Here is an 11,452-nt window from a genome sequence, read left to right as displayed (position 1 = left end):
GTTTGCAAATGTCCTCTATCAGAGACTGAGACCTCACAGTCCAAGAAAGCCAACCTGCCATTTTTTACATCTTCTCATGTGAACTTGATGTATTTATCCACAGAGTTGATGTGGTCAGTAAAATGTTGGACTTCCTGAGATTTAATTTTAACCCTGTTTATAAGACTGAGTTTGCTGCAGCTTTTCAGACGGAAGTTTTTTGGATAAAAGACGAAACGTTTCAGCAAAGAAGAATCCGTCCATTTTCTCATGTTCTTTTCAGTGTATTCTAGATTGAACGTGAACGGCTCCTTCATGCACTAAATTAATGTGTACGTTCTGTTTTGTTTCAGCACGTTGACGATAGGAATATTAAAAAAGAAATATATGGCCCATGTGAAATGTGATTCATTAAGTCCTGAAGCAAAAAAAATCATGAAATCAGTGGTGGAAGAAGAACTTGTGAAGATGCAGGTACTTTTAACTTTTAAGTAGTGAAAATGTATCCGTTTTGGAAGAAATTGTCATTTTTTTCATTACAAGTCAGGAAGCAAAAAGTAAAAAAGAACTCTTTCTACTTTTCCCCTATGAACAAGTAAAACACTGGTATAAAATTATGAAGCTGTTTATTTTATAAATATTGTAGTAGTGGTGATTTTTTTTTTTGCTTTGTTTGAGGATAAAATTTATTGTTCTGCACTCATTATAATTAACTGATGTATTTTCTAGAAAAATGATAAAAGTGAAAGTGATTCTGAGAATGAAAAGCCCAAGAATAAAAGAAAGAGAGAAAGGGAGCAGAAAAAGGAGGGAAGTGAAGAAGAAAACCCCACAGCAAAAAAATCACGATCCCATCATTCAAGCTCATCATCAGGTAGTTGTAGCTTTTGTTTGTTTTTGTTATCTTTAAATGTCTCCCGTTAATTATTAGACAATTCAGCTACTGATGCAAGCAGTGACTGTTGTTGGATCCACATTATTTCTTGATTATTTAGTCTAAAAATTTAAAAGATTTCTAATAGCTGGTCATCATGAAGGACAAGAACAAACTGCTGTAACCATTTGTAGACTACATGTTTCAACAGAGATAAATACCTAAACTTATATTAATTACATTTTCTGCTTTAAAAATATAATAATTTCAGTTTCTCTTCAAAATGTTTCGTTATGAGTGAGCACTATGTTTTACCTAGATATATGTACTCATAAAACAAACGAATGTTAAAAAGATAATCTCTCTGTCGCTAGCAAACTAAAAGTAAAATACAGTATTTTCCACCGTGCACGTTCCACCGCCCTATAAGTCGCATCAGTCCAAATATGTCAAATACAGTGGAAAATCCATGAATGCGTCGCTTCGCCGGATTCGTCGCATTTATTATGCGTCACCACTGACGTGTCACGTTTATTACGCATCACCGCAGACAACCCGGAAATGTGGGCCGGTGTTGTGCCAAAAATCGATTGGCTGCCAAATGGCGGTCGTGGCAGCGTGCACGAGAGGATTTTAACAAGAATTTAACAAGATTAACAGTAAAAAAAAACAATTATTTGTTTGCTCAAAATTATAGTAAAGGTGTGTCTCGGTTTAACTTTTGCTTAATAAATTCACTTTGACGGTCAAATCAGCTGCATTTCAAAAGCCAATTTGCAGCTGAGGGGTGAGTCACTGTGCTTTTCTTGAAAATTTAACAAGATGAGCACCTAAAACAATTATTTGTTTGCTCGACGTTATAGTAAAGGTGTGTCTCAGTTAAACTTTTCCTTAATAAATGCACTTTAATGGTCAAATTAGCTGCATTTCACCTGGGTGGTGCAGCGAAATGAAGCCGGTTTGATGATGCTTGCTCCAGGCGAGCTGGACGAAGGTGGCTGCTGTGGCAAGCCGATTATGTCATTAATAGCCACTTTTTACCTATTACATGACACAACGGCGTGCCATATTACTCGACTGCCATCTAGTGGCTGAAAATTGTAGTGTTCAATATTTTCAGTCAGAATGAATGAAAACGGTCATATCTCAGCCAAAAATTGGTTTATGAATATTGGAAAAAATCTATAAATACGTCGCTTTGGCATATAAGTCGCAGGACATGCAAATTATGCGAAAATTACGGTTCCAAACAAAGACATTTGCACTAAATAGCGTCAGGCTGACAACAAAGCACCACACGTCCTTTATGCACCAGAACATCCTTTTGTTGTTGAAATTTTATTACGCATCTCTAAATATTTAGTGCACCATATAGATATTTTTCTAATAAACTTGAACACGTAAAACCTGCTAACGTGACCCGTGTTTATATCATGGTAACATGTTGGAGCACAGGGTGTTAAATAATGAACAGATACTGGAGTTAGATTTCTAATCTACAACTACCGGAATAGTTCAAACGTTGTAGATTATAATTCTAACCAGAATCTTTGCTCATTATTAAAGCCCCTTGATTTCAACATGCTTGTTACATGTTCAAAAGAATTGTTTTAAAAATAAATAAAGTTGTTTTGTCTCTAAGCAGGTAGTTACTGAAGGACAGGTTGACAGCACATAAATATACATGAAACTGGACCAAAGATTTAACACTTAACGTTTTCCAGTGAGACGTGCTCGCTGATACCTAAACCACCACCATGCCTAGTTTTCTGATTTCTGGTTATCATGGTGCATTCAGTGTCTCTCAAATGGGACCTAATGTTCATAGAAGTCTATGGTTCTTCCTGTGAAAGTTGGCTTGTTTTTGCCCCTTTTTTTTTTTTTAAACAATGCCTTAAAGTTTACCTTAACATTACACATGTATATTGGCTTGTTGCAGAATTTTATCAACTGAAATAAACATTTGTTTCACTTATATGACTTCATTGATGTCTTGGAGATGCATGATTGCGTCTAATCCACAGTGGGAAGGCTCTTTAAGGTTTTAGTAATACTTTCAAACGTCTGTCTCCGTCATTGCTTCTGTTAACTTCAAGATAAGTCCTAGAAGAGGTGACTTCATTTACTCAACTCTTACTTTGTAGAAATCATCTTCTTTTATTCTTGCATCATTATAAAAAACACGTCTCTGCCGTGTGGTTCGTTCCAGATTCAGAGGACGACGGAGACTGCAAGCTGGGAAGTTTGAAGCGAAGACAATCTCAAGCCGATGATGGAAAGCAAGAGATGAAAAAGTCCGCCCCGGAAAGAACTGGCAACACTAAACATCAGAATACAAGTGACGAGTCCTCAGATGAGGAGGTGAATGAGTCGGAAGAAAGCAGGAACACGAGTAACAGTCCAGAGGAAACTGTAAAAAAGAAAGCAAACACTTTGAAGAATGAAGAGAAGAGACGCGGCAGCCGAAGTGTTGGGAAGAAATCGGTAGAGAGTGATCAGGAGAGCGATTTGGATAAGTCAGAAAAAAGTGACAAACTCAATCACAGTGAATCTTCTGACAACGAAAAAGGTGTTTGTGCTAACTATTCCTATATGTGCATATACTTGTTTGATGTAGTGTTATGTAATGTATATTCTGCTCTTGTGTCTCATAGCAGAAAATGTGTTGATAGAAAAGAAAAACGAGTCGGATTCATCATCCCTGCCTTCTTTGGAGGAAGAGAATCGGAGTGGGAAAGAAGACGCACGAGATGAGAAGAAGAAAAAGAAAAGGGTGAAAACGGATCAGAGCACTCGAGGCCCAAAGGTGAGCCTACTGGTCATGAACTGAACCTGAATCAAAAATTTTTTACATTGTAGATGTACTGATTAACGTAAAGGTAATCATGAAACAAGGTTGATAACAAAACATGTATGTTGGAACATCGATGGGGTGGTTTGAAGAGCCGTTTATTTACTCCGTCCTCCAGGATGAGGACAAGGCAGTCATACGACTCAAACGTTACATTGCTCTCTGCGGTGTGAGGAGGAACTACAAGAAGCTGCTCGATGGCTGCCGCTCCACTCGCTCCAAAGTAGCCGTTTTAAAAAAGGAGCTTGAAGATCTTGGTGTCCACGGTCAGTGGTTTTTAACAGACAGATTAATTGCTGTTGTATTTTATAGTAAGATTTATTCCTGTTGACTTAATTTCTCAATATTTTATGTGTAAACGGTTAATTTTAGTAGTGTTTCTATCAACAAATTGATGTGCAACAGCTTAATGCTATGAGTTACAGTCATCTGTTTATTTTATGTAGGAAACCCGTCTATTGAGAAATGTAAAAAGATCAGAATGAAGAGAGAAGAAGACCAGGAAGTGGCCGAGCTTGATGTCGGCAACATCATCACAACAGAAGGTACCTGGTTGCCTCTTTGTTATTATTTTGTTATTTGTATGTTTTTAAAGGGGAGCATTGATCAAGTCTTTCTTTCAAGTGAATATGGAATACTTCAAATCCTGTTAGTATGCGCTCCTAATAAAATGGTGTCTTTCGATAAGCTTGATGTTATGTTTTAGGACGTCCTAAACGAAGAGGAACCTCAGCAAGGCAGGAACGGGACCCTCCTTCCTCCTCTTATCAGCGTACTCTGAACTCTGGCTCCGATAGTGATAGGGAAAACAATACAGATGCAGGACGCAGAAAAAAGTCTGACTGGGCCAACCTGCGAGGGATTATCAGCGATGACGCAGACAGTGACTAATACGCTTTTATGTGTTCAGTGTTGACTTGATATTAATGTTACTTTGTTGTTTGATGTTACTTTGTAATTTGCTACAAAACAAGAGTTTTTGTAAAACTTTTTTAAATAAAATATTAAAGTTGTTTTTGAATAGTGCTTTGAGTGCTTGGATAAACATTTTAAGTGTTTCATTTTATATAATCATATGAAATAAAATTAGAAAGAGAATTTTTTTTATTTTTATTTTGGGTAAACAAAATATATGAAACTACAAAATACATGTGTGTTATAAAGCAAAATGTGGGAAAAAAATAGACCATAATTAGGATACATCAAACAATACATTTTACCGCAGTTTAAGTCGGCATTCTCGTAGGCGGAACTAATTATTCAGGTACACGGAATGTTTTATCGATGGACTTGTTCTACAGAGTAATATGTCCGCCTCCAGTCCTTGAGGTCAGGGTTTACATTTGAACCTAAATGTCACTGTATTAGTCTCGTTTGGAAATTATAATGCTAGACAAATACTAATTTTACAATAAATTTGTCAAGACCTTTTTCAGCACAATAAAGTTTCGGCGCACAAAACGTTCCGTTATGTTATACCGCAGAAAGCTAACTCGGAAGTGTTTAATGAAGTCTAAAAAATTTTAATCTGGTCCTCTGCACATTTACCTTTTTTAGATTTTTCTACCTGGATTATTGAGCATGCATCCGAATGTTTAATGAAGTATTTTATGAAAAGTCCTACATCATAAAGCATTTGTAATCGATTATCTAAACGTTGAAACTAGCGTATGTATTCCAGTGTTGTAGAAAGTACCTCAGTGAAAAGTCAGTGAAAGTACAAGTATCTTACCATAAAATTACTTTGGTAAAAGTCAAAAGTTTCCTTTAAAATTATTACTTAAATAAAAGTCTTAAAGTATCGGACATTTAATGTACTTAAGTATCAAAAGTAAATTTCTCGTATAAAATGTACTTAAAGTAAGATTATTAAGTAAATGGTTAGAATTTGCATAACATGTATTGGGTGCAATGTCCAGTGACAAAAACTTGGAAAGTTTGAACTGAACAATGAAAGATTGCTCTTTAAAAAGTCTTGATTCTAATGAAGTATATTAATTCAACCTTTATAAACAAAGCTGTTAGAAAGCCCACATTGTTGTGTAGTTGGCTTGTTTATTGGGCTAGGTTCTGTTTGGTTATGGCTTGTTTCTTTCTGACTAATTAATAATATAGAATATTATAATAGCAGGGCAGCACGGTGGCGCAACTGGTAGAGCTGCTGCCTCTCAGCGAGCAGGTCCCTGGTTCAAACCCCGGTCCAGGGGCCTTTCTGGGTGGAGTTTGCATGTTCTCTCCGTGCATGCGTGGGTTTTCTCCGGGTACTCCGGTTTCCTCCCACAGTCCAAAAACATGCATGTTAGGCTGATTGGTAACTCTAAATTGTCCCTAGGTGTGAGTGAGAGAGTGAATGGTTGTTTGTCTCGTTTGTCTCTATGTGTCCCTGTGATGGACTTGCGACCTGTCCAGGGTGTACCCCGCCCCTCGCACAGTGATTGCTGGACATGGGCACCAGCGACCCCCGTGACCCAAAATGGAATAAGCGGGTAAAGAAAATGGATGGATGGATGGATTATAATAGCAGTTCATGTCCTGGAGAACACTAAACCTCTACTTTAGCAGCTACCATCATTTTCACACCTATCAGGAATGTGTCTCCACTGTGAGTCAACAAAGCTCTATTTTAACGATTGATATCTGCATATGCATCAAGCTTGTTCACAGTGGGAGCTGCTGTTTTCACACAAGCAGTGGGGGAGAGGCTGGTAGACTGGGAGAACAAACAGGCATTGCCCGATCAGATTTCTTCTAATTTTAAATTGTAACTAACTACAACTATAAGAAGAATATGTCTCATAGCATTGTATTTACTCAGAGATCACACTCTTCCCATGCAGTGATGGATGACGACACACCAGATGAGGGCCTCGCAGAGATCAGGAGCAGGCAGCTTGGAGGCTGGGGTCTTGTTCAGATAGCTGCTGGCACCGGGCTTGCTGTATATGCCATGTGGGTGGGAATCCTTCAACCAGGCTTCAGAAAAGTCCCACTGAGGTTACAGGTGTGATGTACATCTGAAGACTGTAGAAAAGATTGTACCTCTGAAGGTTATTCCTTTGCTCTTTAGCTCTTTAAATTTTCTTCCAGGTACCGTTTATCCCAGCCAGCAAAACTCAGGTACAAAATGTAATGACATTGCTGAGAGGACGACAGGGAGGTCTTGTAGATTTGGGATCTGGGGACGGTCGTATTGTAAGTAAGAGTGTATGCAGTTAAAGACGTTTTTTTCTTGCACATTTTAGGAACTTTTTGTTTTATTGTCAATTTTAACCCATGAGGTCTTGGAAGCCCACCGTCATGGTTTTAGTCCAGCTGTTGGTTATGAGCTCAACCCCTGGCTTGTGCACCTAGCTCGCTTTCATGCCTGGAGAGCAGGTCACCATGGAAAAGTTTCATACAGACGAGAAGATCTCTGGAAGGTTTGGCATTTTTCTGGTGTTCTAAATGTATTACTAGTACAATCCACCTGTCCAGTTCCAGTTATTTTAACAATTATCAGTTTGAGGTTAAAATGGGCTAAACCCCAAACAAACAAAAATATATTTAAAAAAGCAATAGTCATACTGCCTCTCAAATCTAAACTTATAACAAAATAATTAGCAACATTTTTGCAATAATCTGACCCAGCAAGGACACGAGATCTCATTTGTACTTGCCTTTTTTGTCCCTGGATTTGTTCTGACTACCTGTATTTCAAATTTAAAAAGAAAATGTATAAAAAATATATATATTTTGAGCTTAAGTGTAACACGAACCCACTGAGCAAGGAGACGTCTAAATGACGTCTTTTTTAAGTCGTTTTTGCACGTCTAATTTGGGTCCCTCCCAGGTGCAGACTGTTACGACAGACGACGTCTTTTTCCGACGTCCATTGGACGGTCAATATAGACGTATTTTCTACATCAAAATTTAACTTATTTTATTCACTTCAGATAATAAAATAATTAGTAAGTGCTTCGTGTTGTCTTCATTGTACGTTCCCATGCAGTGTTTAACACATTCACCCTCAGATGGATGTTGGAATGACTGGGGTTCAATCCCAGGACCTTCAGGTTTAAAGTCAGCTGCTCTGATGCTGCACATCTCTGTGCAGCAAACAAAGATAAAGAAACAGTATATTTGACCATCTATTGTGCAACAGGAAACCACGCACTGCAGATACTAGGTTTACAATTAAATCATCACTGCTTCAATGTCACTAGATACAGATGGACTAAGTTTTACAAATAAATCACTCCTTAATTTTTTTTCCTTTATCCTCTTTACTGGATTAACAGAAATAGCTTCGAGAGAAAATAGCAACAGTTGGTTTATGAATGAAGCCGTGCAAATTTATAATCATAAAAGAGTTACTGTGCACAGTTACTCTTTTATGATTGTAAATTTTATGGTTATAAAAATTATGATTCACTAAGGCACACCTGCACCTGTCTTGGATGTCTATACGACCTCCAAGTCCGACATTCAAACATTCGACTTTATATCGACGTACAAGTGAGGTCATGGTTAGACGTCCAGAGTGGACTTTGTTTGCACGTCTTGGAGACGTCCAGAATTGGTCTAGACCAACGGACTCAATATAAACGTGATCTGCACATCCATTCGACATCTAATGTTTAGTGGGAAGTACTGCATTGAACAAGAAGCAAATCTTAAAGTAAAAACAAAACATAAAAGATTTGCAACGCTGACATTATATAAAAGCAAAACAATTGGCAGCAACATCAAAATAGCTAAAGTACTGGTAATATACTGGTACACGAAATGCGTAAAACAAATTCATAAAAAAAAACCAAAATCTAAAAGTTTTTTTATTTGTCATTCGCACCAGATGTGGTGGAATGAAATTGTGTACACAGCATCCCAGTTACAGCCAACAAAAGTATACATTGTAAATAAAAAAAGTAATAAGATCTAATATATGAACTCAAAAACTATGCTAAAATAAGAATACATTAAGCACTAGTATTACTACAAAAACAATACGCTGAAGAACAGCAGCACTAAATATTGTGCAAAATTTTGTCTAAAATAAAAGTTATGGGAGCTTTAATTTGTGGGTAGTTGTGTTTAAACTTTACTGACATTGTAAAGCAGCCTTTCTACCCCCAGTTCATAGAGATGTTTTTTTATTTTGTTTTGGTTTTTGCTCATTTGTGGGACATTTTGTCCTGGTAAAGCAGTGAATGTTTAAGTAAATGCAATTTAAAAAAAATCTTTGAGAAATAGAGAAAGTTTATTTTTGGTGTGGTAACTTCCCAGATGCTTGTAGCTGAAATGCATGTTCTGTTTTCTATCACATCACAGGTCAACTTGACAAAATGCAAGAATGTCACTGTGTTTTTGGCTCCCAGTGTGGTGAGTAATGTAATGAATAAGTAGTTGTTACCCATACACGGGTGTGGTACAGACCCTGCAGACATTTTAGAAATTTATACATTTGTTTTGAAGCTAAAGGACCTTAGGGCAGATAGGAACCCCAACCTACTTATTGCCTACTAAATATTCTTCTTGTTCTTGTTTTCATTCATGAAAACACAGTTTCGCACATATTCTGTTTAGGTCAGGTGGTTAAAGTGAGGCTTAGAACTATAAACTTCTCATTTTTAAACAATATGAACAAAGTACTTTATTGTCCTCTTTTGTTCCTAGCTTTCATTACTGCAGGAGAAGTTGCAGGCTGAGCTTCCTGATGATGCCTTAGTGGTAGCTGGACGGTTTCCCTTACCAGACTGGAAACCCTGCAAGATCGAGGGCCAAGGTGTGGACAGGGCCTGGGCGTATAACATGCAAGCACAAAGACAGAAAAATGATGACCTTGTAGCAACAGGAAGTCATGCAGATAATGATATAATCAAAGTAAAACCATCCTAAAAGCACCTGGATGTTCCCTCCTGGGTTACACATGTAAAAATGTAACTTATTCTAACAACTTTTAAAAACATAACTTATTCTAAGAAGCACAGAAATGCATAATAATACAGTAAAATACAATTCATAAATATTGCTGATTTTAAACCTAATTTGAGTAATTTTTATTTGTATATAGTCAAGATAAAATACAACTAAATATCCCAACTTGAAATTTGTAAAATTTACATTTTAGGACAGAAAATATCTACCGTAGCTGTTACCAGTTCACTAAATTTAGGTAATTGTGGCGGCAAACAAACTATAAATTACATCTTGCACTGTCATTATATGTGTTTACCAAAAAAGAAGCCAAACTACAGAATCAGTTTTTTTTTAAGAATACACTGATTGCCTAGCATGTAGATCCACTTTTAACAAGAGTAATTTGAATTAATCATCTTCTGTGTGATCGTATCACACTCTCAGATTGTGAAACTAATTTGCTTGGACTTTGATCACCACAAATGCTGTTGTAGATTTGCTGCTGTGTTTAGTTTTGTTATCCTGTTGCATAAACCAGTTTCAGACTAGTTTTGTCTGGCGAACACCTTTATGTGTATCTTTAAAACATTTTGCCTTTCCATGGAGTTTACTGTCAGTTCAATGACTGTAAAGTGTTTTTTGAAGTGAACCCCGTCCAAATCAACAATTGTTTCCTTAAATATTCCAAAACAACAAAATATAACTGTATATATGATTGTAACATCAAGAAGAAGGAGCACGAGAAGCTCAAGAAATACAAGGGTCTGAAAGAGGAAATACAGAAGTTGTGGAGAGTCCAAAGTAGGCCCACTGGTCAATGGAGCAATGTGACCCCCCAAACTGGAAGTGTCACCAGCAGATCCCAGGAAAAACCTCATAATCTCTGTCCAGAATAATGCAGTCCCATGAAGAGTTAAAATACTGCGATCTGAGTTTGTCTTGAAGTGGAACCGCCCAAGTGGAAGAGTTGGGCAAGATCTAGATATATAGACCGACAAAATAAGGACACTTTGTTTTTATACCAGAATGTCACATGCTGTTGTCCATCTGTCTGAGGTTCTGTTTACCTACTTTTAAGGGTTGGTTAGAAGATTTACCATAGTTAACGTTCATTAATAATGCTTTAGGGTTATTCAGGCATATTTAAGGGTGTAAAGTACTTTTGATATGATGTTTCTAGCACTTAATGCTTTTTACTTTTTCTGTGGCTCTGGAATTATGCCATCCTTTTGTACAAAGTCTTTTCTCTACGGTCCAGATTATATGGTTCTCTTTTTAGTTATCTGCAGTGTTTTAGCCTGGTTTAATTCAGACTGTCATGAGCAACATTTTGGCTGATATTAAAATAATAAATCTACATTTGTTTTTTTTTTTAATTGACCTGTTTTAATGTATAAAAAGTCTGAAACAAATTGCATTTGAGTTAAAAGCAATGTATATTTTTATTGTTTTTAAAGTTATACTACGTCAACAGTCCCTGTTGTGTTTTGTAGTGTAGACAAGTATGTTAATGTACCTTTAGCCCTAGTTTTTCATTTGACAGAAACAAACATTACAAGTTTTTGTATATGCCTTGTTATGACAGCTGTAATGTTCACGGATTACCTTTTATAAATTGTAAATCCTATTTTATGTAAAGTCCAGCTGCGTTTAAATCAATAAATGTTTGTTGCACTGTTTGAATCTTGATTCAACCTAATTTAAAGTTGTCAACTCTTAGTACATTTATTCGTCAACATTCCTCTTTTTATGCCACTTTATAGATCTTATCATAAAAGGCGTTGCAAATGATAATTATAACTCCGCGTTTTGAACATTTTATGGTTTATTTTTAACCACACCGTGTAGTGTGA

General features: G+C 36.7%; 2 protein-coding genes across 3 annotated transcripts in view; both read left to right on the top strand.

Annotated features, from left to right (window-relative positions):
- hirip3 (HIRA interacting protein 3) overlaps nt 1-4,595 on the top strand; it is a 5,392-nt gene extending 797 nt beyond the window's left edge. The window contains exons 2-8 of one of the 2 annotated variants that reach the window (XM_037689575.1): nt 333-453; nt 709-853; nt 3,063-3,422; nt 3,511-3,659; nt 3,823-3,970; nt 4,151-4,249; nt 4,411-4,595. In XM_037689575.1, the coding sequence (XP_037545503.1) occupies nt 333-453; nt 709-853; nt 3,063-3,422; nt 3,511-3,659; nt 3,823-3,970; nt 4,151-4,249; nt 4,411-4,595 (1,207 nt within the window). Of the gene's footprint in view, nt 1-332; nt 454-708; nt 854-3,062; nt 3,423-3,507; nt 3,660-3,822; nt 3,971-4,150; nt 4,250-4,410 lie in introns of both variants that reach the window. The other variant, XM_037689574.1, reaches the window with a different exon arrangement.
- A 1,948-nt stretch (nt 4,596-6,543) lies between these two features.
- Nucleotides 6,544-9,684, top strand: antkmt (adenine nucleotide translocase lysine methyltransferase). The gene is made up of 5 exons (XM_037689573.1): nt 6,544-6,705; nt 6,792-6,896; nt 6,983-7,123; nt 9,012-9,062; nt 9,357-9,684. The coding sequence occupies exons 1-5, from the start codon at nt 6,544-6,546 to the stop codon at nt 9,576-9,578; spliced, it is 681 nt and encodes a 226-aa protein (XP_037545501.1). The 3' UTR covers nt 9,579-9,684.
- Nucleotides 9,685-11,452: the final 1,768 nt, after the last annotated feature.

The sequence above is a fragment of the Nematolebias whitei genome, chromosome 15, assembly GCF_014905685.2.
Source record: "Nematolebias whitei isolate Nwh7 chromosome 15, NemWhi1, whole genome shotgun sequence".
In the NCBI taxonomy this organism is placed as follows: domain Eukaryota; kingdom Metazoa; phylum Chordata; class Actinopteri; order Cyprinodontiformes; family Rivulidae; genus Nematolebias; species Nematolebias whitei.
The sequence above is the reverse complement of the archived record's forward strand: the minus strand, read 5'-3'. Positions and strand labels throughout refer to the sequence as shown.